The sequence below is a fragment of the Sciurus carolinensis genome, chromosome 2 (genome assembly GCF_902686445.1).
Source record: "Sciurus carolinensis chromosome 2, mSciCar1.2, whole genome shotgun sequence".
Lineage (NCBI taxonomy): Eukaryota > Metazoa > Chordata > Mammalia > Rodentia > Sciuridae > Sciurus > Sciurus carolinensis.
Window position 1 is genome coordinate 82,022,496 of NC_062214.1, and position 23,752 is coordinate 82,046,247.

The window sequence follows — 23,752 nt, forward strand, 5'->3', positions numbered from 1 at the left end:
CGCTTGGGTGCAACACTGAGGTTCTGGGTTCTACTGTCATTACTGAAATTCAGGGAATGTTGCTAAGGTTCTGGAGGTGTCCTGAAGTCCGGGGCTCTTGGGAGTTTTTCTGAGTTTGTGGGGTGCTGCTGAATTTCTCTATTCCTTCCAGACAACTCTTAGCTCCTTCTGATCTTAGCACTTTGCCCTTTGAAGATTTTGATAACCACAGGCAGCTGAAGGCAGGCACGCAGGCCTCTCTGTTCCTTGTCACAAGCATTCCTGAGGTTTAATCAACTTGAACAAAAGCATGGAGAGGAAGGAAGCCCTGTCCCAAGGCTTTCACAGGCCAGCTCCAGCCCAGGGGGCAGGGCAGCTTTGTGCCAGGCCAAGGTGGCAGATGACCTTCATTGGCTCATAGTCCAGAAGCTGAGACATCCTCCCACAGTGGGCAGGGCTTAGCCACCCCCATCCAAGTCCACCCTGAGTCCTGCTGGCCTCAGCTACCCCTGGGACATTGGCATAGGCTTCATCCAAGTGTGCCCACAGGGTCTCATTGCTGGCCTCAGCAGGAGGCCAGCCCTGCCCTTATCCCAGATGGCCTTACTCCTGGCCTCTCCCACCTCTTGGCTCTCCTGAGACACTTAGTACTTCATTCTTGCTACCATTCCTGGCCCTCTCTGGCCTCAGGGCTCTGCTCCACCCTCTTCCTCCAGGAAGCCCCCAAGATCATCCCAGCTATCACCTTCCTCCCTCTTTCTCCCTTTCCTCTGAGCCTCTGCAGTTGTCTCCTGAGTTCCTCTGCTCTGCAGCCTCTCCTGTCCTGATTCTCCTGGGTATCAGCGTTCCTGTGCAACCAACCTCTGAGGGCAGGCCCTGCCCCTGCTCCCCAGGCCTTTGGAGAAATTCTTCAGTGGTGCATCTTACCCTTTTCTTGTCCCCAGTACTTCTTCTGTAGTCTGGCCAGGTGGCCTCTTTCCTGACATCTGAGAGCCAGCCCTCCCATTTGCAGCTCCAAGCTGTTCTGGCCCCAGGCTAAGGAGGTACTTTGGGCTCAAGAAGTGGGGTCTTATTCAAGCTGGAGCTCTGTGGCCACCCAGTACCCATGGACTATCCCATGCCTCTGCCAGAGGGGATGTGGGAGCTGGGGGCCAGGAAGGTGGGTAGAAGGCAATGGGGCACCCATAAAGTTACAGCCAGCCTCTGTGGCTTTGATCTGCTTGCTATAACCAGTGTCTGATGTGCTGGATGCACATTCTTGGGCCATGAAGTCACTGAGGGCAGGGAGTGGGGGCCTTGGGCAGGAGAACCCACAATAGAAGAATCTGTAGGCTGGAGGAGACAGAGGTTGGGCCAAGACCGAGGAGGGAAGGGACCCACTCAAGGCCGCAGGGCCAGCCCCGGGGCTCAAACTCAGGTAGGCCACCTTCCCAACTGGCGTTTCCCGCCCCACCCTATCTTCCCACCAGCCCCTTCCTGTTTCCAGCTCAGCCCTGCCCATGGTATCTGTACCATACTGCCATAAGGATGCCCTCTGCCAGCTGGGCCCACGTCAGGGGAGAGGGACAAAGCCCTCCCGTCACCTCTGATAGGGCTTGCCTGAGGGTGACTTCTGGGTCTCCCCACTGAACAGGAAGGTGTTATAGTGGAAGCTGGGCTGTGGAGGTGGGACAGGGAGGGGCAGTGCCCACAGTAGTCCTTTAGCAGGAGCAAGTTTGGTTCAGGGAGGTGAGGGAGGGACTGTGCCCGGCTCCGCTAGGCCTAACCTGGCTGCACCCCTGATGCTGGCAGAGACTCCTTTAGGTAGCCTGATGGGATCCCTCCATCCCTTCAGCTACAAGCCAAATACCACCTCCTCACTGAAGCCTTCCCTGACCACCTGATCCAGAACAGCCATCTTCTGTGTCTCTGCTTCTCTTCTCTTTCCCTGCTTTATTTTCCTTCTCAGCCACCCTCCCACCCCCATTCTATGTTAAGTTGCCTGAGGGGCAGGACTTGTCCTGTGCTGTATCACTAGCACCAAGAACACAACCTGGCACATATTTGTTGAAGGAGCGAATGAGTCTGGGAGAGACAGAGCTAGGCTCCCTCCAGGGCAGGACATGGTTCTGGCCAACTGCACGCACATCTCTGCTGCGTGCAGAGAGGGCGTTCCTCTCTGGGACTCTAGCCTCCAATTGTTGGAGGTATCATGAAGGGAATTTAAGATCAGATAGGAGCTGATTGCTCTCTAAGCTGAGAGTCTCAGATCCTTGAGTGGCAATGGGCAGTTGGGCTTTGGCATTGAGCAGAGGCTCTGGAAAACCCAGTGGGTGAACCTCAGGGCACAACGGCACAGGCCCACAAACAAATGATAGTCACCAGAACAAGCAATGGCTTCACCAAACTCAGTTTCTAAAGGCTCTCTGACCCCAGAGCCAGGCATTGCGCATCAGGAAGGGAAGAAGAGGCAGGGATTCCACCCTCAGGGATTGACCTGAGAACCTGGGATCCGAGGGCCTGGTCATGGGCTCCTGCATTGCATCAAGTGACCTCAGGTTCAGCTCTGAGTCAGCACTGCTGACCTCTCTGTTGTACAGGAGGGAGGTCAGAGCCCCTTTCCTGGAAGAGTGGCTATTTGGGAAGGAGGCTGAGGAACGAGATTACCCAGTGCTCAGGCCCTATCCTGCCTTGTGGGTGGGTGGGGAGGCTTAGGACTTCAAAGCCTGCTACTCTGAGATTCACGCAGGCTGTTCCCCATGTCAGGAACACACGTTGAACTGCCCCACCCCTTCCTCGGCCCAGTTGGCTTTCCTAACTTCAGATCTTCACCCAAAGTGATTTTCTTCAGGAATCCTCCCCACACCCAATTCAGACCAAATTCATTTTCCCAGGATATAACCAGGGCACCTGTGCCTCCCCTCTGCAACCCTCTGCTCCCGAGGCTATTTTATACTCGTCTGGGCCCTCCACCCTCAGAACTGTACTCTCTCTCATTTCAGGGAACACTGCTGGCACACAATAGGTGTTCAATAAGTGTCTATTGGAAAAAATAAACAAATGCTTTTGTGGGGGTACTGGTAGTAAACTCAGGGCACTCTACCATGAAAGTACACCTCCAGTCCTTTTTATTTTATTTTGAGGTGGGTCTCCCTAAGTTGCTGAGGGTGTCACAAGGCCTCAAACTTGTGACTCTCCTGCCTCAGCCTCCCTAGTTGCCAACAGATTACAGGATTATGCCACCAGGCCCTGCAACAAATGAATGTCTTTTCTAAGAAAAGTTTCTTTGCTGAACACATAGCTGGGTAGGACAAGGCCCAAGCCCCTGTGGAGTACTGGAAGGACAGGGACCCTCAAAAGTTTCAGGGCCCAAACCCCCACCCAGGGGCTGTGTGTGGCTGAGCACAGTTCTCTGCCTGTCTGCATTTCGCCCCTCCCTGCGGGCTGGGCCAGGGAGAGGGAGGGAAGGCAGCAAGGGGTCCAGCTCCTCAGGGGAGGAGGACGGGAGGAACCCTCGCCCCAGGCCCTGGAAGAGCAGCAGGCAGGCGGGGCACTCCTTGCCTGCCCCTGGATCTGGTTCGTGTTTAAAGGACTCATTTCCGCCCATGCGGGTGAGTTATCTTCTTGTGAAATCAAGTTGTAGGAACAAAAAGGTTTTACCACTGAAACACATGCGGCCTTCTTCATGGAAATCCCAGAAGAAGTCATGGACCGGCCCTGCTCCCTGCCTCAGCCGCTCAGCCCCCTCTGTGGGTTGCCACAAGGCTGGACTCTGGGAAGGCAGTGGGCAGAGATGTGGGGGCTCCGGGGCAGGCACTGAAGGCAGGTATGTGTGCGTGTGCAGCCAGGTGCTGCCAGGGCAAGGTGACCAGAGTGCTGGGACCTCCTCCCAGGAGGGAGCTTTGTCTGGGATTATGTGTACCATCCGTCATCCGGGCACAAGTGGTGAGAGAGGGGAGGCTGAGGCTGGGGGATGGTCTCCAGGGAGCCTGGGCAAAGTGAGGGAGGCTTGGGCTGGGCCCCTGGGGCCGGACCCCTAGTGCAAAAGGGGTGGGAACCCAGCTGGGAGGGCCTGGTCCCGCAGACCAAGCAGCCTCCTGCAGCCCGCCCACCCTTTCATCTCTGCCCTCCTTCCTCCTGGTCCTCCCTTCTGCTGTATCTGCGGGTCCGTCTAGGTGGGCTGGAAGGGGACGGAGAGGGGTCTCTGTGGGCAGCTTGAACTGACTGGGAAAATTTTGGAAAACGGTCCTTTGAGCGAAGGTCAGCTGGTGGCCGTTTGATGACCAGATGGGTACTTCATGAGAGCCCAGGGACCCTGAGGGGGTGCATTAAGATAACCACAGGATGGGGCACGTTTGGGCGGGAAGGGACAGGAGGAACACAAGAGGCCCTTCCCCTCCTCCTGCACCAGCCTCCCCAGGCCTGCAGTCCCAGAGGGCTTTCCCAGAGAGCTAAAAGCAAGAAAGTAACCTTTAGGATTAAAAAGAAATGTTTCTTTGTTAGGATTTTCTTTCTTTCCTTTAAGCTTCTTTTCACATTTGTAGTGGCTTTTTTTTTTCTCTCTCTCTTGTCTGGGGGTCAAAGGAGAAGGGCCCAAGAATGTCGTCCCAGGCAGCAGGGAACCAGACCTCGTTCTCAGGGGCAGCAGATGATGACTACGACAGCTGGTACATCGATGAGCCCCAGGGGGGCGAGAAGGTCCAGCCAGAGGGGTGAGTGTGGCACCCCTGACTCCAGAGTGGGGTGTGGCAGAGGTTACCAATTGGTGTGTGTGTGTGTGTGTGTGTGTGTGTGTGTGTGTGTAGACCCTGGACAAGAGCTACTAAGAACTGGTTCAACCAGTCATTTGCTGTGTGACTCTTAGGCAAGTCACAGACTCTCTGGGCTTCTGTTTCTGCATCTGATATAGAACAATAGCCCTTGGCCTGCTGTTAAGATGCTTGAGGTGGGGGAACCTGGTCATCTGAAAAGCACTTGTGTGATGTGTTAAAAACACAGATTCCTGGGCCCCATCCTTGCAGGTTCAGCTCCAGCAGGTCTGGGCTGCTCCCTGGGTGATCTGGCCTGAAGCCGGGATGGGGAAGCAGTGGAGGGGTTACTGGTCTCTGTGGTGAGGACTTAGGGTGTGGTGTTTACAAGCCTCAGGTTCTTGGAGCAGGCTGGGGAAGAGTGGGGGAGGCAGATAGCTGGGACCAAAATCTAGGGGGAAGTCACTCAGGGAGGGACCCTGTGGCCCATTGTCTGGGATGGCTTAGTCTGGGGAGGGAAGATGAGGAGGTTCTGTTTTCTGTAGCTGAGAGTGTTCAGGCCAAAGCCAGGGAGGGTGCAGAGAGAGGGAGGGGGCAGCCAGCACCCCCCAGGGTGACCCAAGGACTCTTGGCCCAGACCCTTTCTATCTTTGTTTAGTCTGGGCACTCTGGCAGAGGAACTGGGCCTCTCTGTGCCCCCACCTGCTGCCAAGGCTGTCGCCTCTGTGGGACCCAGAGCTCAGTTCTGCCCTGTTGTTCCTGGCCCTGGTCCTTCCCCTGCCTCCCTGCTCCTCTGAGGGTTTCAGGAACTGGAAAGGTGAAGGGGGGAGAGTGCTGAACCAGATGTGTGCACATCTGTTCTCCATTAAAATTTGAAAGTAAAGAAGAAAAATGCTCAAGTGCCTCCCCAGGGGCTGAGGTTGCACCCTGGCTAGGCTTGGGTCACCCAGCAGGGACAGAGGCCCCACCCAGGCCTAGGGGAAGGAGCCATCCTTTGAAAGACTCAGGGTTCTGACACCTGGAGAACAGCCCTGCCGAGTGGGTGTTTCCCCGCTCACCTTCCCTGACTGGTTGAGAAGGATTCTAGGAAATTGTCTCCTTTTTTTTTTTTTTTTTTTTTTTTTTTTTTTTTTTTTTTTGCAGTGCAGGGAATTGAACCCAGGGCCTTGTGCTTGCAAGGCAAGCACTCTACCGACTGAGCTACATCCCCAGCCCGGGAACTTATCTCCTTGAGAGCACCAGGGCCTGGGCATTGGCTGGGACCCAGGTGCCTGCAACCAGTATTGTGCTTGGCATATTTAGATAGAGTCTCAGAATAAAGTCCTGGCATGGTAGGAACTGGGTGATGGGGACTACTAGCTGCCTGTCGTGTGTGTAGTACTTGGACTCTGTAGCTCCCTTCTCCCACAGTAGGACATGGAGCCCATGAGACTAAAGAAGAGTATTTGAATCTACTTGTTTAGTAAAAGCAAGTCTAGAGACTTGCCATCGCCCTTCCCCAACCCCCATCCCTGAAAACTGGGAGCGGGAAGCTGGGCGCTCAGGGGAATCCCACAAAGATGAACTTGGGCTCACCTCTCCAAGTGTGAGTCACACCCCAGTGATGAGGTGCATGAAAACCTTGAGGCGCTCTGGATGGTAGCTCCCCCGTGCACCTCGCTGCTGGAGTCAGGATTGGTGGACACTCTAAGAGTGGCCCAGATGGACTCAGCCACAGAAATATCCTACTTCAGAGACCCACAGTGGCTTCCTAGTGCCTCTGTGCTGCTCTAACCTTGTCTCTCACCCCTCTGGGCCTCCATCAAACTAAAAGGACTTGCCTGGTGCCGGTCACACTGACTCTGCCTGTCACTGCTTCCTCATGCTGTCCTCTCAACAGAGCTTCCTTTTCCCTTCTTTGCCTAAAAAGATGCTACCCATCTTTCAAACTCAAATCCAACCCCATTTCTCTGTCCTCTCCAAGCATGGAGCTTCCCTCCCTTTCTGCATGACTCCCCGTGAGATGCCTGTCCCACGACACAAAACCCAAGTCCACAAACCATCACCCAAACATGTGCTCGAGGAACACAGAGCTGAGGGGTCAGAAGAGGACCGCAGAGGATACAGATGTTCTCCCAGACAGGGCCCTGGAGGGAATTCCCAGGGCTGGGGCGGCTCCTAGTTTGGCTCAGCTGCTCCAGGACAGTGTGCCGGGTCTTTGTCCTGGCTGGACCTCAGAGAACAGGGTAGGGCAGGACTGAGTCACCTGAAGGGTGCAGACTGGAGGGCTGGGTGGTGGTCCTGAGCTCTGAGGACGGGACTGAGCCCAAGCCCACCCCACACCCCTGAGTGTGCCAAGGCAGAGCCGAGGGTGGAGAGGTAAGGCCCTGGCTTAGCCTTGGAAATCTGATTCCCTCCATGGCCCCTCCTCGACCAGGGTTTTGGGAAGAAGCCAGCTCTGCCCTAGTCTAGAAGACTTATTCAGTCCCCACGCCCCCAAGGATAAGCCCAAGGACCAGTTTCTTTTCTACTGCTTGCCCTCTGGTATTTCCTGAGCAAAACAAAGCTGGAGAGGGGAGATGTTCCTCAGAGGGTCCCAGGGCTCTGCACTCACCCGTGTCCATGCAGGTGTCCTTCCTCTGGCTCGCGAACTCCAGCTGGGCTACCTGGAGGTCACCCTGACCCAGCTCCAGCTCCAGCTCTGAGCTCAGGGCTCCTGCCGACTTGCTTTCTCTGTCACACAACCTGGTTAGGGAGCCTTTCACTGACCACACTGATCTCTTTATCTTCACCACAGTCCCCCTCTGTGCTTAGCTGCCCTGAGAGCAAGACCTCTGTCAAACCAGAGGAAACCTTTGTGATATTAGATAAAGGGCCCCCCATTTAGGTGTATTCGCTGTAGGTACAGGGTGTGGGGGGCACTTCCTGTTACACTCAATTCCATGGGCAAGCATCCTTGTGCAGCAAGCAACCTGCCCAACTGTACATGGAAACTCTTAACGACATGAAAACAGGAAAAGAGGGGACCTGGAAAGATCTTTTCAGTCACAGATCAATCTGAGGTACCAGTGAGTAGAGGGCAAATCATAACAATGAAGTGTTTGATCCAGGCAGTAGGCCTGAGGTTCTGAGAAGAGCTCAGAGGGCAGAAGTAGTCATGGAGACTTCTTGGAGGAGGAGTGAGGAAGTGGGCCTTGAAGGATAGGAAGCCTCTGGGTGAGCAAGAAAGGTGCTCACTGAGCTGGCACATGCTGCTTCCTCCCAGGAGCCTCCTGGCTCTGGCTCTATCACTCTGGAGCTTGGTACTGCACTGGGCCAGCATACCATGGGGGGAGCAAAAGGTGCTGGAAAGTTCTAGGTGGAGCCTCAGCCTAGACAACCTCCAACCCCAGGCCCAGCTGCACACTCAGGGGGCCTGAGCCAGCCTCCATTTGCTCTGTAGGGCTGTGCCCTCCTGTGACCCCGGTGTGCCACTCGCCCTGTTCCATGCCTGCCTGGCCTCGCTATCGGTGAGTTCAACCTGGCTTGCAACCTGCTACCAGTCTGGGCAAAGGGGTTTGTGTCCTTTCCTGGGGCTGGTGCAGGGGGACCCTGGGAGTCATAGAGGGATCTGGAAATTTTCCCCAGGTGGGGGCCCAAAGCAGGATGCAGGCCATGTCCAACCTGCCAGACTTTTGTCACCTCTTGGACAGTCCTCAAGATGCCACATGAGGGTGTACTGGGTGGGTGGGAGGTGTTCTGGGACTAACTGAGCCCAGACGCAGACCCCTGGGGACAGCCTGGGCACCCCGAGCATCTTCTGTACTCTTCTTCCAGATCCTCGTGCTGTTGCTGCTGGCTGTGCTGGTGAGGCGCCACCAGCTCTGGCCTGGCTGTGGGCATGGCAGGCCCAGACTGCCCAGGTTGGTTCCTAGGGCCTGGATACCTCCACTCAGGGGGCCTGACTGACAGGGTCTTCTGGGAGGGTGGGTGACTTGTTAGGTACCTAAAAGTCAACTCTGGTTTCAGAGACACCCCCACTTCTCTCTGTCTGGGGCTCTCCCCACCCCCATCCAGGTCTCCTGGTTTAGTCAGGAACCCCGGAGGGAGGGGAGGGACTTGCCCAGCTTCCTTTGCTTCTGTGGTCCAGGAAATGGGGGAAAAGTCTTCAGGGAACACAGTCCTCTCACACAGGCTCCAGGGTTTGGACTGGTCACAGCCACCGGATGCTATCTTGACCATCATTTCCCCTGAGGTCTTCACTCGGACCCTGATTGATGAGGGACTGGCCTCCAGCTGGAACTTTCTCCTTCTTTCTGGTTCAGCCCTGCAACCCCAGAGCCTGCAGGCATGACACTGAGGAGATGGGACGGGGCACTGGTGTAGGAGACACCAAAGGGTTGCGGGAAGTGGCAGGTGGAACCCTGGTGTAGACGGTTTTGTACCCTAGACCTGGGTGGCACACTGAAATGGGTATTGCTGTGCTGGCTTTGTGGTGAGCCACCTGAGGTCTCTGGCTGGCCCAGGAAAGAGCTTGCCCTACTTGGGAGGGTTGGGAGAGGAAGAGCTTCATGAGGGCAAGCTGGAATAGAGACACAGAAGCCTGCCCTGAGCCCAGAGGGTTGACACCTGGGACTTCTGGGCCTGCTGTCTGTCCTATACCCTGGGCCACACCCAGCCCGGGGTCGGGGCTGTTGCACAAGGAAGCAGCGACTCACTGTTTTCTTCAAAGATCTGCCATCTCAGACAGACAGATGGATTAGTGAGGAGGTGGCTGTTTCCTGGACCTTCCTGGGTGGGCAGGGGAAGCAGTGCTTGTTGCTGCTGTGTGTGCATCCCTCTGCCATAGCACCCAGAGCTGGTAGATGGGAGGCACTCACAGATATTTATAGAATGAATGAATAATGAACGGGCCTTAGGCCTCAGTTTTTCCATCTGGGAAGTGGGACTGACTCTACCACCCTCTTTATGGAACATAACTGGAGGTAATGGGGGTACAGGGGCTGAGCAACCTCTCCTGTTCTTCCCTGTCTTTGTGTCAGCCCCGTGAATTTCTTGGCTGGGGACAGACCCCAGACAGTGCCTGCTGCTGTCTTCATGGTCCTCTTCAGCTCCCTGTGTTTGCTGCTCTCTGACAAGGACCCGCTGCCCTTCCTGAGTCTTGCCTCACTGCCCAATGCAGGTACCCAGTGCATCCGAGGCCAGGGGCAGGCTTGATGGGATGGGGCAGGGTGGGTTCCAGGAGTATTAAGCTTGGCTGGGGAGGTGATGGAAACCAGAGCACTTGTCAATGGGAGGAACCTTTGCTCTGTGGCATGACTGCTTTAGATCATCAGACCCCAAGAAGGGTGGACATTAGTCCCATTTTGCACTGGAGGGAACTGAGAGAGAGAAAGAAGCAACAAAGTACAACCTTAATTTATTAGGAACTGACTCAGGTGCTGGGCTTAGACCTTCTCCTTTTGCCCTTGTTGATATAATGTGATTCTTTCCATTTCACAGATGGGGAAGCCAAGACTCCAAGAGGTAACTTGCCCCAGATGACAGCTGATATTGTTCAGAGTCTGGGTTCGAACCCTGGGCTCTTGCCCACAGACCCAGTGAGGGCTTGGAAGAGGGAGATGGGAGAGAAATCTGAGTGGGGACCACTCAGGCCCCATGTCTGCCCCCTTCATGTGTTCTCTGCCTCTTTCACCTTCCAGAGTCCTGGAAGATTCTGGCCCTGCTCTATTATCCTGCTCTCTACTACCCTTTGGCTGCCTGTGCCACAGTCGGGCATGGAGCTGCATACCTGCTTGGCAGCGCACTATCCTGGGCTCACTTTAGCATCCAGGTCTGGCAGAGGGCAGAGTGTCCCCAGACACCTAAGGTAACCATTGACTCACCACAGCCTGGGGCAGGGGGCGCATGGAGGAGCCTGCTTCAACCTGCATGGCTCCTTTCATCTCTGCTTATACGCTGGGCCTCTCTGCCTTCTTCCATTATGCACGGGATTCCACATCTTTCAACATGTACCTGTGCCAACCAGCTTCTCCAAGCTGCCCTTAGCAGCTTCTAGGTCAGGAGGGAACAGAGGAAGAAGAGAAGGCCAGCAAAGCCCCTCACTGACTCCCCAGCCTTCCCTAGGTCAGGCTGGAGTGGGAACGGAAGTGAAGAGGGATGGAGGATGGCAGGTACCATGTTGGGGGACGGTCTCAGAGGGCTAGAGAATCCCAGAACCTCGGAACCTTGTTCCCTAGCTGCTGGTCAGGACTGTGAAGCTGCCAGGTCTGCCTTACTCAGCAAATGTGTTTGAGGCATGTACTCTATACCAGGGACATCTCCAGGCATTGGAATATAGCTGTGAACAGGCCAAGCCAAGTCCCTGGACTCCCAAGAGGTGTTCTAGAAGGGGAGACACAAAAAACAAATAAAAAAAGTGATGCCAGGTGACTTGAGGAAAGTGCTACCTCTCTGAGACTCAGTTTCCCCACCGATAAATAGAGTCGGTAGCCCCAATCCCTTGGGGCTGGGTGAAGATAGGAGGTTTCTTTGAGAGGAGGGACTTGGTGAGTCTTTTTCACACCTAGAACCTGGCACACACTAAGTTCTCAATAAAAAGACATCAAATTAACAAATGAATGAATACATAAGGAGCCTAACCCAGGAAGGCCTCTGGAGGCAGCACATGGGCTTCTTGATTCCGAGGTGGCAAACTGCATGTAGACGAAATTAGGCCTTTGTCCAATTTTCAGGGGCCTGTGTCCTGACATGCCTGGAACATGGGAACCTGGAGAGTGGGCATCCTCCTCTCAGGGCTCTCTGCAGTCCCTGGGGGTGGGGCGGGGACTTGTAACCTCCCTTTGGCTCCTCCTAGGCCTGTGGGAGTCCAGGAGCCTAGGGGCAAGCATCTCTACAGGGCCTGAAAACGTGAAGTGGGTGTGTTGGTGAGGGGTGGCCAAAGTTGGGGGTCCCCAAAACCGGAAGCCTTCCCATGGCCCTCCGGAGCATCCTCATGGCAGTATGAGGTGGGAAGGGAAACGGATTCTAGTTCTTAGTCGGGGAAGAAAGCAGAAGGTAGGTCTATCTGAGTGTCTGTGTGTCTGTCCAGATTTACAAGTACTACTCGCTACTGGCCTCCCTGCCTCTCCTGCTGGGCCTTGGATTCCTGAGTGTGTGGTACCCGGTGCAGCTGGTGCGAAGCTTCAGCCACAGGACAGGAGCAGGTTCCAAGGTGAAGGGACAGGGCAGGGTTGGGCTGGTTCCTACTCAGCAGCCAAGACACCAGACTCCCCCATGTCTCTGGTCCCCAATACACGGCCATGCTTGCTATGAGGTCTAGCAGGTAAGAAGTGCTCAGAAAATGTTTTCTGAGTCACAAGGTGACTGCTTAGTGGCTGGGCCTTTGATCAGCACCCAGGATACCCGGGGCACTGGGTTGTGTGCACAGCAGGAATTCAACAAAGGAGAACTGGATCAGAAAACAGGAAGTCATAGCCCTGTCTGTGAAACCCTGAGGATCTAGCTGGAGAACTGAGCTGGGCCAGGAGCCTTGGGCCTCCTCGGAGTTCTGCAGATGCTGAAATGACTCAGGATGAATGCGGAACTGCATTACAAATCAATGCCAGGCTGGATTCTGTTGGATGATGTCGGACAAAGGAGAGGTCTGGGAGGGCTTCTTGGGGGAGGTGGACTTTAGCAGAGGCCTGAAGGACAAGCGGGGTCTGCAGTGGGGAGAGAATAGGAGCAGGCACTGCAGGCATGAGCAGGAGCATGAGTTAGGGGACAGAGGGGTGTGACACTGGCAGCACAGAGCAGGTTGTAGCACATAATAGATACTCAGCAAATATTATTGAATTTTTGGATGGATGGATAGATACATCTTGTGAGAGAGAATTCTTAAAAGATACTGCAATCTTATTAAGACACACCAACCACATGTCAGGCCTTGAACTCCGTGCTAGGGCCTCGGAGCTGACCCATCCTTGCTGGGCCTCCAGGAGACTCCCTGTGGTGGGGAGATGGGTGAAGTGACACACGGACAAGACATGTGAAATGTGCAGTGGGCTCCTCCAGATGCTATGGGAACAGGTGTAGGCAGGGCCAAGTGGCTTTCACAGGTAAGAAGGGAGGAACACTCCAGAGGCCCTCAAAGGGGCAGAGGCAGATTCTAGAAAGGCTGAGGAGAAATGGGGAGTGAGGAGAGGCCAGGTGGGCCTGCTTGCCGGGCAGCCCTGTGGTCCCAAAGGCCCCAGCCTCTTGGTCGGGCTCCCGCACGGCAGGCAGGGGGGTCTTGGTGCTTGCCACCCCCTGCCCTCCTGAGGCTCACACTCCTCCAGGGAGCCTGTGGTCCCCTCAGTTTCACGGCTGGCTTAGAAAAGGGGAGCAGCTCTCCCATGGGGGTCCTCTTCTCTCCTCTCCAGGGCTTCCTCTGCCTCTCTTCTCCCTCCATGGCAAACCCCTCTGCCAAGGCTTGAAAGGAATAAAATCCTCTTTGGACTTTGGTCAAAGAGATTTAAACCACAAAGGACCAGTCAAGCTTTGAGCTGACCCACTCCAGCCCTAGGTCCTGGGGTTGCTGTGGCAACAGGTGACCATGGCCTATTCTCCCTGTGATCCAGGGCAGTTGCTAACCTCATGTTCCCATGGGCTTCTGCCACTTTGCAGGCAGCTTAAGGCCTGGAATGTGGCTTAGGCAAATCTGATCACCCTTGTGATCTCCCTTGAGCAGGAGCAGAAGCCTGGGGGATCTGCCCCAGAATGGCCCCATCCTGTGTCCTAGTCAGAGATGGGCCCAAGGAACATAGGCTTTCCTTTACCCTAGTCACAGCTAGAAGAAGGTGGGGTGGGGGAAGGGAAGCAGTGAGTAAAGCAAGAGAGAGATTGGAGGAAGAACAGCATCGAGAGGAGGATTCCTTGCCAGGAAAAGAGGACACTTTTGCAGGTCATGTACCTTGACCCCATAGGTCACAAGTCACCTTCTCCATACTCCACAATCACCACCACAGCCAAGTTTTTATGAGGACCTACTCAGTGTCCACTCTGGCGCCCTAAGTCACGGTCCCAGGAATGGTTCAAGGCGGGTCTCATCTGCTCAACCCCTTCCCAGTCTCCACAGGGGCTGCACAGCAGCTACTCCGAAGAGTATCTGAGGAGTCTCCTTCGCCAAAAGAAGCAGGAAAGCAGGTGAGGTCCCAGGCACATGGAGTGGTGGGGGTGCTGGCGAGTAGGCGTGTTCAGGAAGCTGGTGCCCAGTGGGGACAGAGGTGAGGAGTGACCAGGCTCTGTGGCTTGGTCTTAGGGCAGGAGCTTTACCTGTGGTCTCTCCTGCCTGCCTGGGTCTTTGCAGCTGCTGCCATACCTCCAAGCATGGCTTCCTGGCCCGGTTCTGGAGCTGCTGCCAAGGCTACACCTACACTCCACAGCCAGGTACTACGCGGGACAGGTATCCTCACCTCTCCTTTGCCCAGAAGCAGCAGTGGAGGGCTGGCTCCTGTTTCCCTGCTCCCTTGTCATCAGGAGAGACAACTGCCAGCTTGGGACAAGGGCAAGATCCTGGCCTGGCCTTGGTGGTCCTGGGAGGGATGGGGCCCCTGAGCCTTGGTGGTACTATTCACCACACCCCTTCTTTTGGGTTCTGCAGGATTCCGCCTCCCCTTGAAGTTGGTGATCTCAGTCACCTTGACAGGGACAGCCATTTACCAGGTATATCCTATGCCCTGTAGTGTCATCTTCCTCTGGATCCTTGAACCCCCAAACCTGGAAAAACTCAGGCCCAACTCAGCTCTCCAAATACCCCCCCATGATCCTGTCCAACTGTTTCTGGCCATTTTGGGAGTGCTGGCCCAAAAGGGAAGGGTGAAAGCCCTTGTTGGGCTCATATAGCAGCTCAGAGCATGGGTTTTGGAGTCACATAAAAATGGATTTAAATATTACCTCCATTATTTGCCTCCTGTGTGACCTTGGACAAGCCATTCAACCTCTCTGAACCTGTTAGCTCATCTACAAAGTGGAAAAAATAGAATCGCTCTCCTCTTTGGCTAGTTGAGAAGATTTAGTGAGATCATATATTTGACAAATCCCCCCTCCAACAGCCCCACTACCTGCAAAAAAACCCAAAACTAAATCCTGGAAGGTATAATTTCTCTCCCTTTTACAGATAGGGGAGTTGAGGCTCAGAGAATTTTGACTTGGCTGAGTTTCTACAGCTAATTTATCCCAGAGTCGCCAAAATCTGAATCTGGGTATTTCTACATTTAATGTCATTACTCATTTGTTTTGTCCAACATGGAAAAATTAGAAATTTTATATTCTGAAGTTTAGCTAGATCCATAGATAATAGATAGGCAGAGGTGTAGTATACATTTATGCTTCTTGGGGGGCTGCCAGGCTACAGAGGTGTCTGTAACATACTGCGTAGAGGTGTGTGGCCGCTGGTCTAAGGTGTGGATAGGACACTCCAATCCACTCGCTGGGCACGTGGCTGTAGCTAGCATGCTACCCCCTGAAGTCCCTCTGCTTGCACAGGAAACACTTCTGGGTGGGATGCCTGGCATGTGTATAGCCAGGCCCTGATGTCCTCACTGTGGGGTTTTCCCAGGTGGCTCTGCTACTTCTGGTGAGCGTGGTTCCTACCATGCAGAAGGTGAGGGCAGGGGTCACCATGGACATCTCCTTCTTGCTGGCTGGCTTTGGGATCGTGCTTTCTGAAGACAGGCAGGAGGTGGTGAAGCTGGTGAAACATTACCTGTGGGCTCTGGAAGGTGAGGTCCCTCCTCAGGAGCCCTGAAGCCACGGAGGGGACAGGAGTCAGGATACCCAAGCTGGGTCCCAGCCTGCCACAGACATCCTGGGTACCCTTGGACACTTTCCTTCCCCTCTCTGGAACTCCATTGCCTCATTTCCAAATGGGGGCAACTGGAGCTTCCAGTTCCAAGTTTCTGAGACCTGAAGGAACCTGTCTGGGCAGCCCCCTGCCCCTTATCAGCTTCTTCAGGGTCCCTGTCCCCAGTCCCAGGGTCTTTGACCAACTCCCAGGAGTGGTGACAGAGAAGGCCGGGCAGTGTGAGCTGAGGGAGGGGAAGGAGGAAAGGAGAGTGATGTGGGGCAGTGGGCCAGGATTTCTGGGCTAATCCCTGGCAGGGGATGGGGTTGGGCAAGGTGCTGTTTTCTCTCTCAGTCCCTCTCTACTCGGGCCATCTCCTCTCTCCTTGCCTTCCCTGAAATGAGTCCCTAAGTCCAGGAATGACAGATGCCACCTGCAGCCCTATTCCTGCAGTTACCTCCCTACCCCACCTCCCAGGCCTCCCCAGATGCTCCCCACTGGGTGCATGGAAGACGGCTGACCTGCGGCTGGGCTGCAGGGCAGAGCAGAGCCAGGGAGCCACACAGGTCACCTGGAGCCCAGGCTGGGGCTCTCTCCATCACCATGAGATAAGTCTGGAGATCAAGAGTCCTGGGGCCTGCACCCTTGGCAAATCTGAGGGCCCCTCAATAGTGGGACCCCTGGCTTCTGGGGAATGACCTATGGTAGTTGGGAGCATAGACTGCCAGCATTGTAGGCTGCTCAACAGCTTTCTTGACCATTAACATCATCCTGTCCCACAGACCAAGGCACACTGGCAATGCTGCATGGCAGGAAGTGGGGTGTAGAGTGGGGAAGAGGCAGGGGCATGGCCAATGACCTCCTCCTTCCCTGCCTACCCTTCCCACCGCATGCCTGAATGTCTCAGCTCTCACACTGGAGGCTGCCTAGGAGCTGCGGCTGAGGCCCACAACCTGGACAGGTGACAGGTTTGGGGAGGGCTGTGACCTAGGTCACAGGCAGAAGCAGACATGGCCTAGCTATACACACATCCAAGCTCTGATCCTTACTTGCAGTGGTCCTGTTAGATCAGTATTATTGATCCTGGTTCATAGAACAGGAAACTGAGGCTCTCCGGCAAGAAGTGATGTGTCCAGGCGTGAGTCTTCTACTTACCACACTTTGCATTTATAGTTCCCAGTCAATTCTGACACATCTTTCAGAAAGAGGAAGCATTTCAGGTAGGGGTCTGTTTGCTTGTGGACAGCCATCATGAGGGGTAAGGGCAAGGGTAACTAAGGAAGGGCTGCTGTGGTGGCAGCTATGAGGGACAGAGACAAGTATTCTATGACAGAAGGCATTGTGGTTAACCCTGGCAGGGAGCAGCAAGTCACATGATGTCTTTCAGATCCCCTGTCTCCTCTTAGGTTGGCATGATGTTCCCGCTCCCCTCCCATCCTTCTCCAAAGGCCCTTATCCTATCTGCCTATGGGAGATCCACCTTCCTGCCTCAAAAGAGACTCCTGAAGGCTCTACCTCCAGACCAGTGCTGCACCCTGGCTGCACCCTGGAATCCTGGTTGCTTTCCCAGCACCTTGCTGGATCTGACCCACAGAAACTCTCATTTAACTGGTCTGGATACAGCCTAGGCAGTGGGGAGTTTGGGCAACTCCAGGTTCCCCCAGTGTGCCACCAGTGCCAAGACTCACTGCCCCCACATCTCTGGCTATATGGAATGGGCACGTGTCTTACCCATGTGTGTTTGCCATCACTTTTCTAGTTCCTGTGGAAACACAGGAACCAGGGACACTTCTTGGGGCTGACTTACAAGCCCAGAGTGCAGGCAGCTGTGGATCATTTTGGATCTGGTGGCAGACTGCACTTGTCATGCCTGGCAGTGGGGTTAGCTGTGTTAGGCCTTCTCTCTGAGCTGGTTTCTTCTTTGACCTCCTGGGAACAATTCCTGTGTCTGACCTCCTGAGGTTGCTCCGAGGGTCCAGGGTGAGGCTGGCTGTGGATGGAGGGTGGGAGGGCTGCACTCTGATACTCTTTAGTATTTGTTCCCAACACACCCTCCACTCTTTCCCAGCTGCCATGGAACCAGCAATCTCATTACCTGCGTGCATGGCCAGGTTGGGGGTGAGGGAGCTAAGAGGTGGGGCATACCCCAGAGATGGGTAGCAGGGCCACCTTCTTTGTCCTGATAGACTCGGCACACTGCTGTGGACTCACATCCTCTGTGCCCTAAACAAAGGTCATTGGTGCAGGCAGGGACGGGCTCGTGGCTTGAGTTACCCTGGAGATGGGCTGCGTGATTGAGTGCCTGGCAGGGAGCACACCTACAAAGCAAGGCTCAGGGGCGAAGTGCCCCCCTGAAGTTCACACAGCCAGGAAGTGGTGGAGCTTGAGGCAGGAGCTGGGTTGGGTGGAATCCCTTGCTGAGGACCACAACAAGTTTAAGCCACAAAACCCAGGTGAAGGTCAGGTATGTGTCTCAGAGCTGTCCTCTCCCCATCCTGGCCACCACGCCATGGGGCAGGGTGTAGCTGCTGAGGTCATCAGTTTGCAGTAGACCTGAGAGATGGGAATGGGACCAAGAGGCCTCCGTTCAAAGGGGGATGGGGGCCAAGGTAACTCGCACCGAGGTCCCATTCTGGCAGGGGGTTGGAGGCTCCCCAGAGACCCCCCAGGCCCTGACCTCCCACTGTGGCCCCTCTTCCCCTCCAGCTTGCTACATCTCCGCCTTGGTCTTGTCTTGCGCACTCACCTTCCTGCTCCTGATTCGCTCGCTGACAACGCACAGGTTGGTGGCAGCTCTGACTCACCCTGCACAGAGGTGGGAAGGGGGCAGACCCAAGAGGGCATGTGGGGAGCCTGGGGCTGCAGGGAGGGAAGGCCTGTGCAGGCCCCGGCTGTCACCAAGTCTGCTGGAGACTGCACAGTGGTGGGTGGAGAGTTGGGCCCTCGCTCCCTCTGAGCGTTTGTCTGGTTGGGGAAACACCTGGGCGTGACTGAAGGGAGGGGGTCACCTCTGAGAAGGAGCCACGGGAAGAGCTGAATTAATTAGGGAGGCCACCTGGGGAGCTGGCGGTCTACCTAGGAGTGGAAGAAGAGGTAGGTGGCAAGGGTCAGAGGGTACTACAGGCCAGAGGAACCTCATGGGCAAGAGCAGAGAGGTGGGTGCACCCAACAACGGGAATGGGTGCCTGGCAGGGGCGGGGGCCAAGCTGCCTAGCTTGCCCTTTTATGGTGAGTGCCGAAGAACCTGAGGCATCCTAGCAGAGGGGAGATGAGTTCTGAGTGGGAGCGGGCAGTGTGGGAAGGGGAGGCAGGCGCTCACCATGTCAGAGAACTGGCCCCAGGTGCTGTGCATTGGACAGCCCTCAGAGACCCTGTCCAGGGGTCTTTTCCCACAGGATTGGCCCCTCTGACCCTGGCATTCAAGGCTCCACAAGAATGCTCATTTACCTTCTGCCCTGGTGGCCAAGCTGCGTCGCTTCCATTCTCGATGTTGGTTCCCACTATTCTGACATGGCTCAGGTTGAACCTCTCCCTGATTTTGTTTCCTTATTCACCCTGTAAGACTCCCGGACATCACCTCTTCCAGGAAGACCTCGCAGCTTGAGTCAGTGGCCTCAGAGCTCCCACAGCTCTGAGCACCCCTGCTGAGGGTTGTACTTAGGCTGGGGGCTTGACCAGAGTCTGCCCAGGGGGCATCTGGGAGTGTGTACTCCTCCCTGAGGGCGCTGCCTCCCTGACTCACACCCCAGGGCCAATCTTCAAGCTCTGCACCGAGGGGCTGCCCTGGACTTGGGTCCCCCGCTCCAGAGCACTCGACCGTCCCGCCAGGCGGTGTTCTGTTGGATGAGCTTCTGTGCCTACCAGACTACCTTCACCTGCCTTGGTGAGCCCCCTCCCCCACCTCTGCCCCCGACCTTGACCCCAGTTGGGGGAGGGACTCACACTCAGCAGGTCCTAGTCATGCTGGGCAGATGTAGAGCAAGAGCATCAGGGAGCATTTGGAGGGCACCCTTCCCACGAAGACCAACCCTGGTTCCACCAGGTGTTGATGTGTTGTGATGTGTTGTGTACCCAAGTCTGGAGGTGGCAAGTTCAAGGTGGCACATTCCTGCTCCTATAAGGGAGGGTTGTACCGCAATGGGCTGCCTCGGAAAGTAAGGGGAGCCCTGTCACTCAGGTATGAAAGCAGGGTTCCATGGACATTGTTGGGGATTACCAAGGGGTTCCTGCCCTGAGAGAGCTGGACCAGATGGCCTTCAAGGAACCCTCCGAGTTCTGTTTCTCCCCTTGGCGCCTGCAGCCAGGAAAGCATCCTGAAACTAGGCGGCTGGAATCTAAGGGCCTGTGCCTCTCCCTTCAGTTACTTTGGTTCTCACCTCCTTGGAGGAGGAGAAAGATGATAGGATGATAATGGAGAGGAAGTATTGGGATGAAAAGGCATGATTTCTGTCATCTTTTTATTTTCTTTTTTCTTTTTCCCCTCAGTACTGGGGATTGAACTCCAGGGTGCTCTACCACTGAGTGACATAACAGTTCTTTTTATTTTATTTTATTTTTTATTTTGAGATGGTCTTGGCAAGTTGTCCAGACTGTCCTTGAACCTGTGATCCTCCTCAGCCTTCCGAGCCACTGGGATTATAGGTGTGTGGCACCATGCCTGGCTTCCCAAACCCTTTTGTACACATTATCCCATGTGATCAATGTCTGGTTGCTTCCACAGACAACTCTTGGGCATCTATGATGTACCAGGCTCTGGCTGGTAGGAATGCAAATGCTAATTTACAGGATGGTCTGGTCCCCATGAACTCAGGAGCAAGTGGGGGAAAATTATGCTTGCAAAGCACTTTGATTTCAAAGAGTTGCAACTGATTGAATCTCTTTGGATCACACGACAGCCCTCCGAGGGAGGGACTACTATTACCATTTTGCAAAGAAAGACACAACATCTCAGAGAGGTAACGTTACTTGCTCAAGGCAGCAGAGCTAAGCAGTGGCAGAGCAGGGATCTGAAACCCAGTCAGTCCTTGGATCCAAAGCTCTTGGATTCCTGAGGGAGGCAGAGGTGGATCAGTTCCCAAAGAACTTGGTGTCTGTCTCCTTGTTACTTCTGATTTTGCAGGGCTCCTGGTGCAGCAGATTATCTTCTTCCTGGGGACCACAGCCCTTGCCTTCCTGGTGTTCATGCCTGTACTGCACGGCAGGAACCTCCTGCTCTTACGATCCCTGGAGTCTTCATGGTGAGTGAGGCAAGGAGTAGAGGGTTCTGGGACCATTTTGTAGAGGACTGCTAAATGCAACCACCCTCCTTGACCCACCTGCAGGCCCTTCTGGCTGACTTTGGCCCTAGCTGTGACCCTGCAGATCATAGCAGCCCATTGGGTCTTCCTGGAGACTCACCATGTACACCCAGAGCTAACCAACAGGTGAGGTGGTCTCTGAGTTTGTGGTTCCCTAGGGCCCTCAGCCTCTTCTTCAGTGTGTCCTACACAGCAGGTAGAAGAAAGAGCTTGCCTTACCAAGATATCTTTCTCTATATTTGGCATGAGATGACATAAATTAGCTCCAGGAGCCTTTTTTGTCTGGGGGATCTATGCTCCTCTCCCTGGATCCTCAGTTCCCCCCAAAACCCTACATCTCCTCACTTTGCAGAAAAGAGGTTCTGTGTCAGATGGCAGAGTTGTGGGAGAAATTTGTCCCCATGACGAATTTGGAATTAGTGGACAGGGAACCCATAGGAGGAGGTGGAAGACACTGGGTTCATTGAAAGAATGAACTAAAATCCCAGTCTTGCCACTGAGTAACCAGATAGACTTGGCAAAGTCTCTTAGGCCTTAGTTTCCCTTCTACAGAAGAAGGTGCTCCCACCTGTCTTCCAGGGTGGTGGGTTGAGAGGGAAGGCCTGGCATAGAGCATGCCTCACAGAAGGCATATTTAATAAACAGTAGGTGCTCAATAAGTCCACAGCTGCTGTGGGCCTCTAGGAGTGACTCTGGTCCTGGGGAAGGGGCTCTGGGGAGCCTGCCTCAGCCTTTCTCCTCCCCGCCCCAGGCGAGTGCTCTACGCTACCACCTTTCTCCTCTTTCCCATCAACATGCTGGTGGGTGGGGTGGTGGCCACCTGGCGAGTGTCCCTCTCCGCCCTTTATAACACCGTCCACCTCAGTCAGATGGACCTCAGTCTGCTGCCACCAAGAGCTGCCACTCTGGACCCCGGTAAGATTGCTGGGCAGGGGCTGGGAGCCTACAGTGACCTCCCAGCAGATTCGTTCATGGAGGATGTTTGTGACTGTGAGCATCTGTGGGTTCTGTGTGCTGCTGGGGCTCTGCAGGGTGTGCAGTGCGTGTGGCATGTTCCATGGGTCCACACGTGTCCTTGTGCCGTGTGTGTGACATGGCCCGATGTGTCCACATGCTCTAATACATGTGCGTCCTTGCGTGCGTCAGAAGTGTCTGGGTGCCTCTAGTCTGCCACTGGCCCCCTCCTGCCCAAGCACTGCTGTCCCCTGCCCCACCCCAGGCTACTGCACATACAGAAACTTCCTGAAGATGGAGGCCAGCCAGTCGCATCCCGCCGTGATGGCCTTCTGCACACTGCTACTTCCAGTGCGGAGCCCCCAGCCCCCGGCCCCAGCAGGCCCCAAAGGCAACCTCAGAACTGGGGAGGAAGAAGAAGGTGCGCCCTCCCACTGGGACGGGGGCCCAGCCAGCCCTGCTCAGCATGCCCGCTGCCAGCACAGCGAACATCCAGGAAAATTCTCTCTCCTCTCTCCCTTGGCTGCCTGAGGTCCCCCATCCTGGTCCAGTCTTGTGATAATTTTTTTTCCTGTGATACAAAGGTATACTCCAACCCAACCCCACATGTATGCACACAGAAGGAAATGGCTGTCTTGCTAAGGGGCTCTGTCATGCTCACCAGGCTACCCCACACCTCTCCCCAGGAAGTGTGAGGTCTTTCCTTCCCTACTGCCCAGGAAGTGTATAATAGAAGGCAATACTAAGCCAGCTCTGTGCCTTTGTGCTAGACCTGCCTCTAGTCCCTCCACCAACCTCAGCCCCTCCTGCTTCTGTCTGCCCCCTGACATCCTGAGCCTTCACCAAGTCCCCCCTCTGCAACCCCAGCTTCTTCTGATTTCCCACTCCAAGCTGGCAGCTGGAACCCCAGTCTCAACACCCTTACTATGTATGGGATTTGCAGACTTTCTGGAATTTGCAGAGTCTAGGGCCTTGGAGAGGCTTGACTGGGTGTTAGAGTTACTCACAGAAGGTCTCTTTCCCTCTCAGGGATGCAGTTGCTACAGACAAAGGACCCTATGGCCAAGGGAATGGGACCTAGAGCCAGCCGAAGCAGGGCCCGCTGGGGTCTGGCCTACACACTACTGAACAACCCAGCCCTGCAGGCCTTCCGGAAGACAGCCCTGTCAGGTGTCCAGGCCAACGGTGCTCAGGCCTGAGGGCAAGGAAAGCAGCCCACCTGCCCCGTATGTCGGAGCACATGCCCATCTACCTTCCTCCTCCCTTCCCAGCACCACCCAACCATGGCATCCCCTCCCCTTGGCAGCACCTCAGTCAGCAGGTTGTTGGGATGAGGGCCCCAGTGACCAGCTGAGGCCTGGGCTCACTAAGGTTGAATGAAGGTCTGTTCCTCCTGTGAGTCTCAGCAGGACCCTCATCTGCCGCTTTGGTCTTGGAATGCAGAGAGGGCTCTGGAGAAAGCAACTGGGGGTTTAGGCTGTTGGTCCAGGAGCAGCGGAGCAGGGTGGCCGCATCCAAGCCCCTCCCCACCCTGGCTCTGCCACCGACCTTGCAGGGCCTCACTGAGGCCTCTCCTGAACAGGCTCCGTGATTCCGGGCCAGCCTTGCATTCCAGCTTAGCCCCACCTCAGTGTTGGCCCTCTGTGGCTGCCGGCCATGGTGCTCCCTCTTCCCAGCTCTCCCCTCTCCTCTCCTCCAGGAGTGGCTGGAAGATTCCCCAGCTGTGGGGCCTGAAAGGAAGACCATGAGGAAGACATGGGCTCCTGCCCGGTGGCAAAGTCACAGCTCAGGCCCCACACCGAGCTGCCCACTCCTGAAAGCTGGCTATTTTTGTAGTTTTTATGCATTTAGCTATTATGAAAGAGGTTAGTGTGTTCCTGGTAATAAACTTGTCCCTGAGCAACGGCCCTCCTTATGGGGAGAGGGGATGCAGGGGAACCCTGCCCACACCGTCAGTCAATCCACACTGGATGAGTGGGGGTATCTGGCTATGTGCTGGGTTGGGCACAGGGTGGGGGCAGAGAGAGCCCATA

General features: G+C 55.2%; 1 protein-coding gene across 6 annotated transcripts; it reads left to right on the forward strand.

Moving 5' to 3' along the window:
• The first annotated feature begins 1,274 nt into the window (after positions 1-1,274).
• On the forward strand, positions 1,275-23,618 carry Stra6 (signaling receptor and transporter of retinol STRA6). Of its 6 annotated transcripts, none has more exons than XM_047542435.1 (20): positions 1,275-1,396; positions 4,543-4,670; positions 8,128-8,194; positions 8,502-8,587; positions 9,707-9,846; positions 10,167-10,190; positions 10,367-10,533; positions 11,755-11,877; positions 13,753-13,829; positions 13,945-14,072; positions 14,287-14,348; positions 15,244-15,406; positions 18,175-18,250; positions 19,218-19,351; positions 20,588-20,705; positions 20,790-20,891; positions 21,517-21,680; positions 21,985-22,140; positions 22,749-22,945; positions 23,419-23,618. In XM_047542435.1, exons 2-19 carry the CDS (start codon positions 4,558-4,560, stop codon positions 22,916-22,918), a joined length of 2,070 nt encoding a protein of 689 aa, XP_047398391.1. In that variant the 5' UTR covers positions 1,275-1,396; positions 4,543-4,557; the 3' UTR covers positions 22,919-22,945; positions 23,419-23,618. The 6 variants fall into 6 exon arrangements, with proteins under 6 accessions (XP_047398391.1, XP_047398395.1, XP_047398390.1 ...); XM_047542434.1 differs by lacking the exon at positions 1,275-1,396 and adding an exon at positions 3,431-3,569; XM_047542438.1 differs by lacking the exon at positions 1,275-1,396 and adding an exon at positions 3,431-3,569 and having other exon boundaries at positions 21,631-21,680.
• The last annotated feature ends 134 nt before the right edge of the window (positions 23,619-23,752 follow it).

Coding starts and splice junctions, on each gene's coding strand:
- Stra6 (XM_047542434.1), top strand. Junction 14,073..14,286: donor CACCTACACTCCACAGCCAG/GTACTACGCGGG, acceptor TGGGTTCTGCAG/GATTCCGCCTCCCCTTGAAG. Junction 21,681..21,984: donor AGCTGCCACTCTGGACCCCG/GTAAGATTGCTG, acceptor GCCCCACCCCAG/GCTACTGCACATACAGAAAC.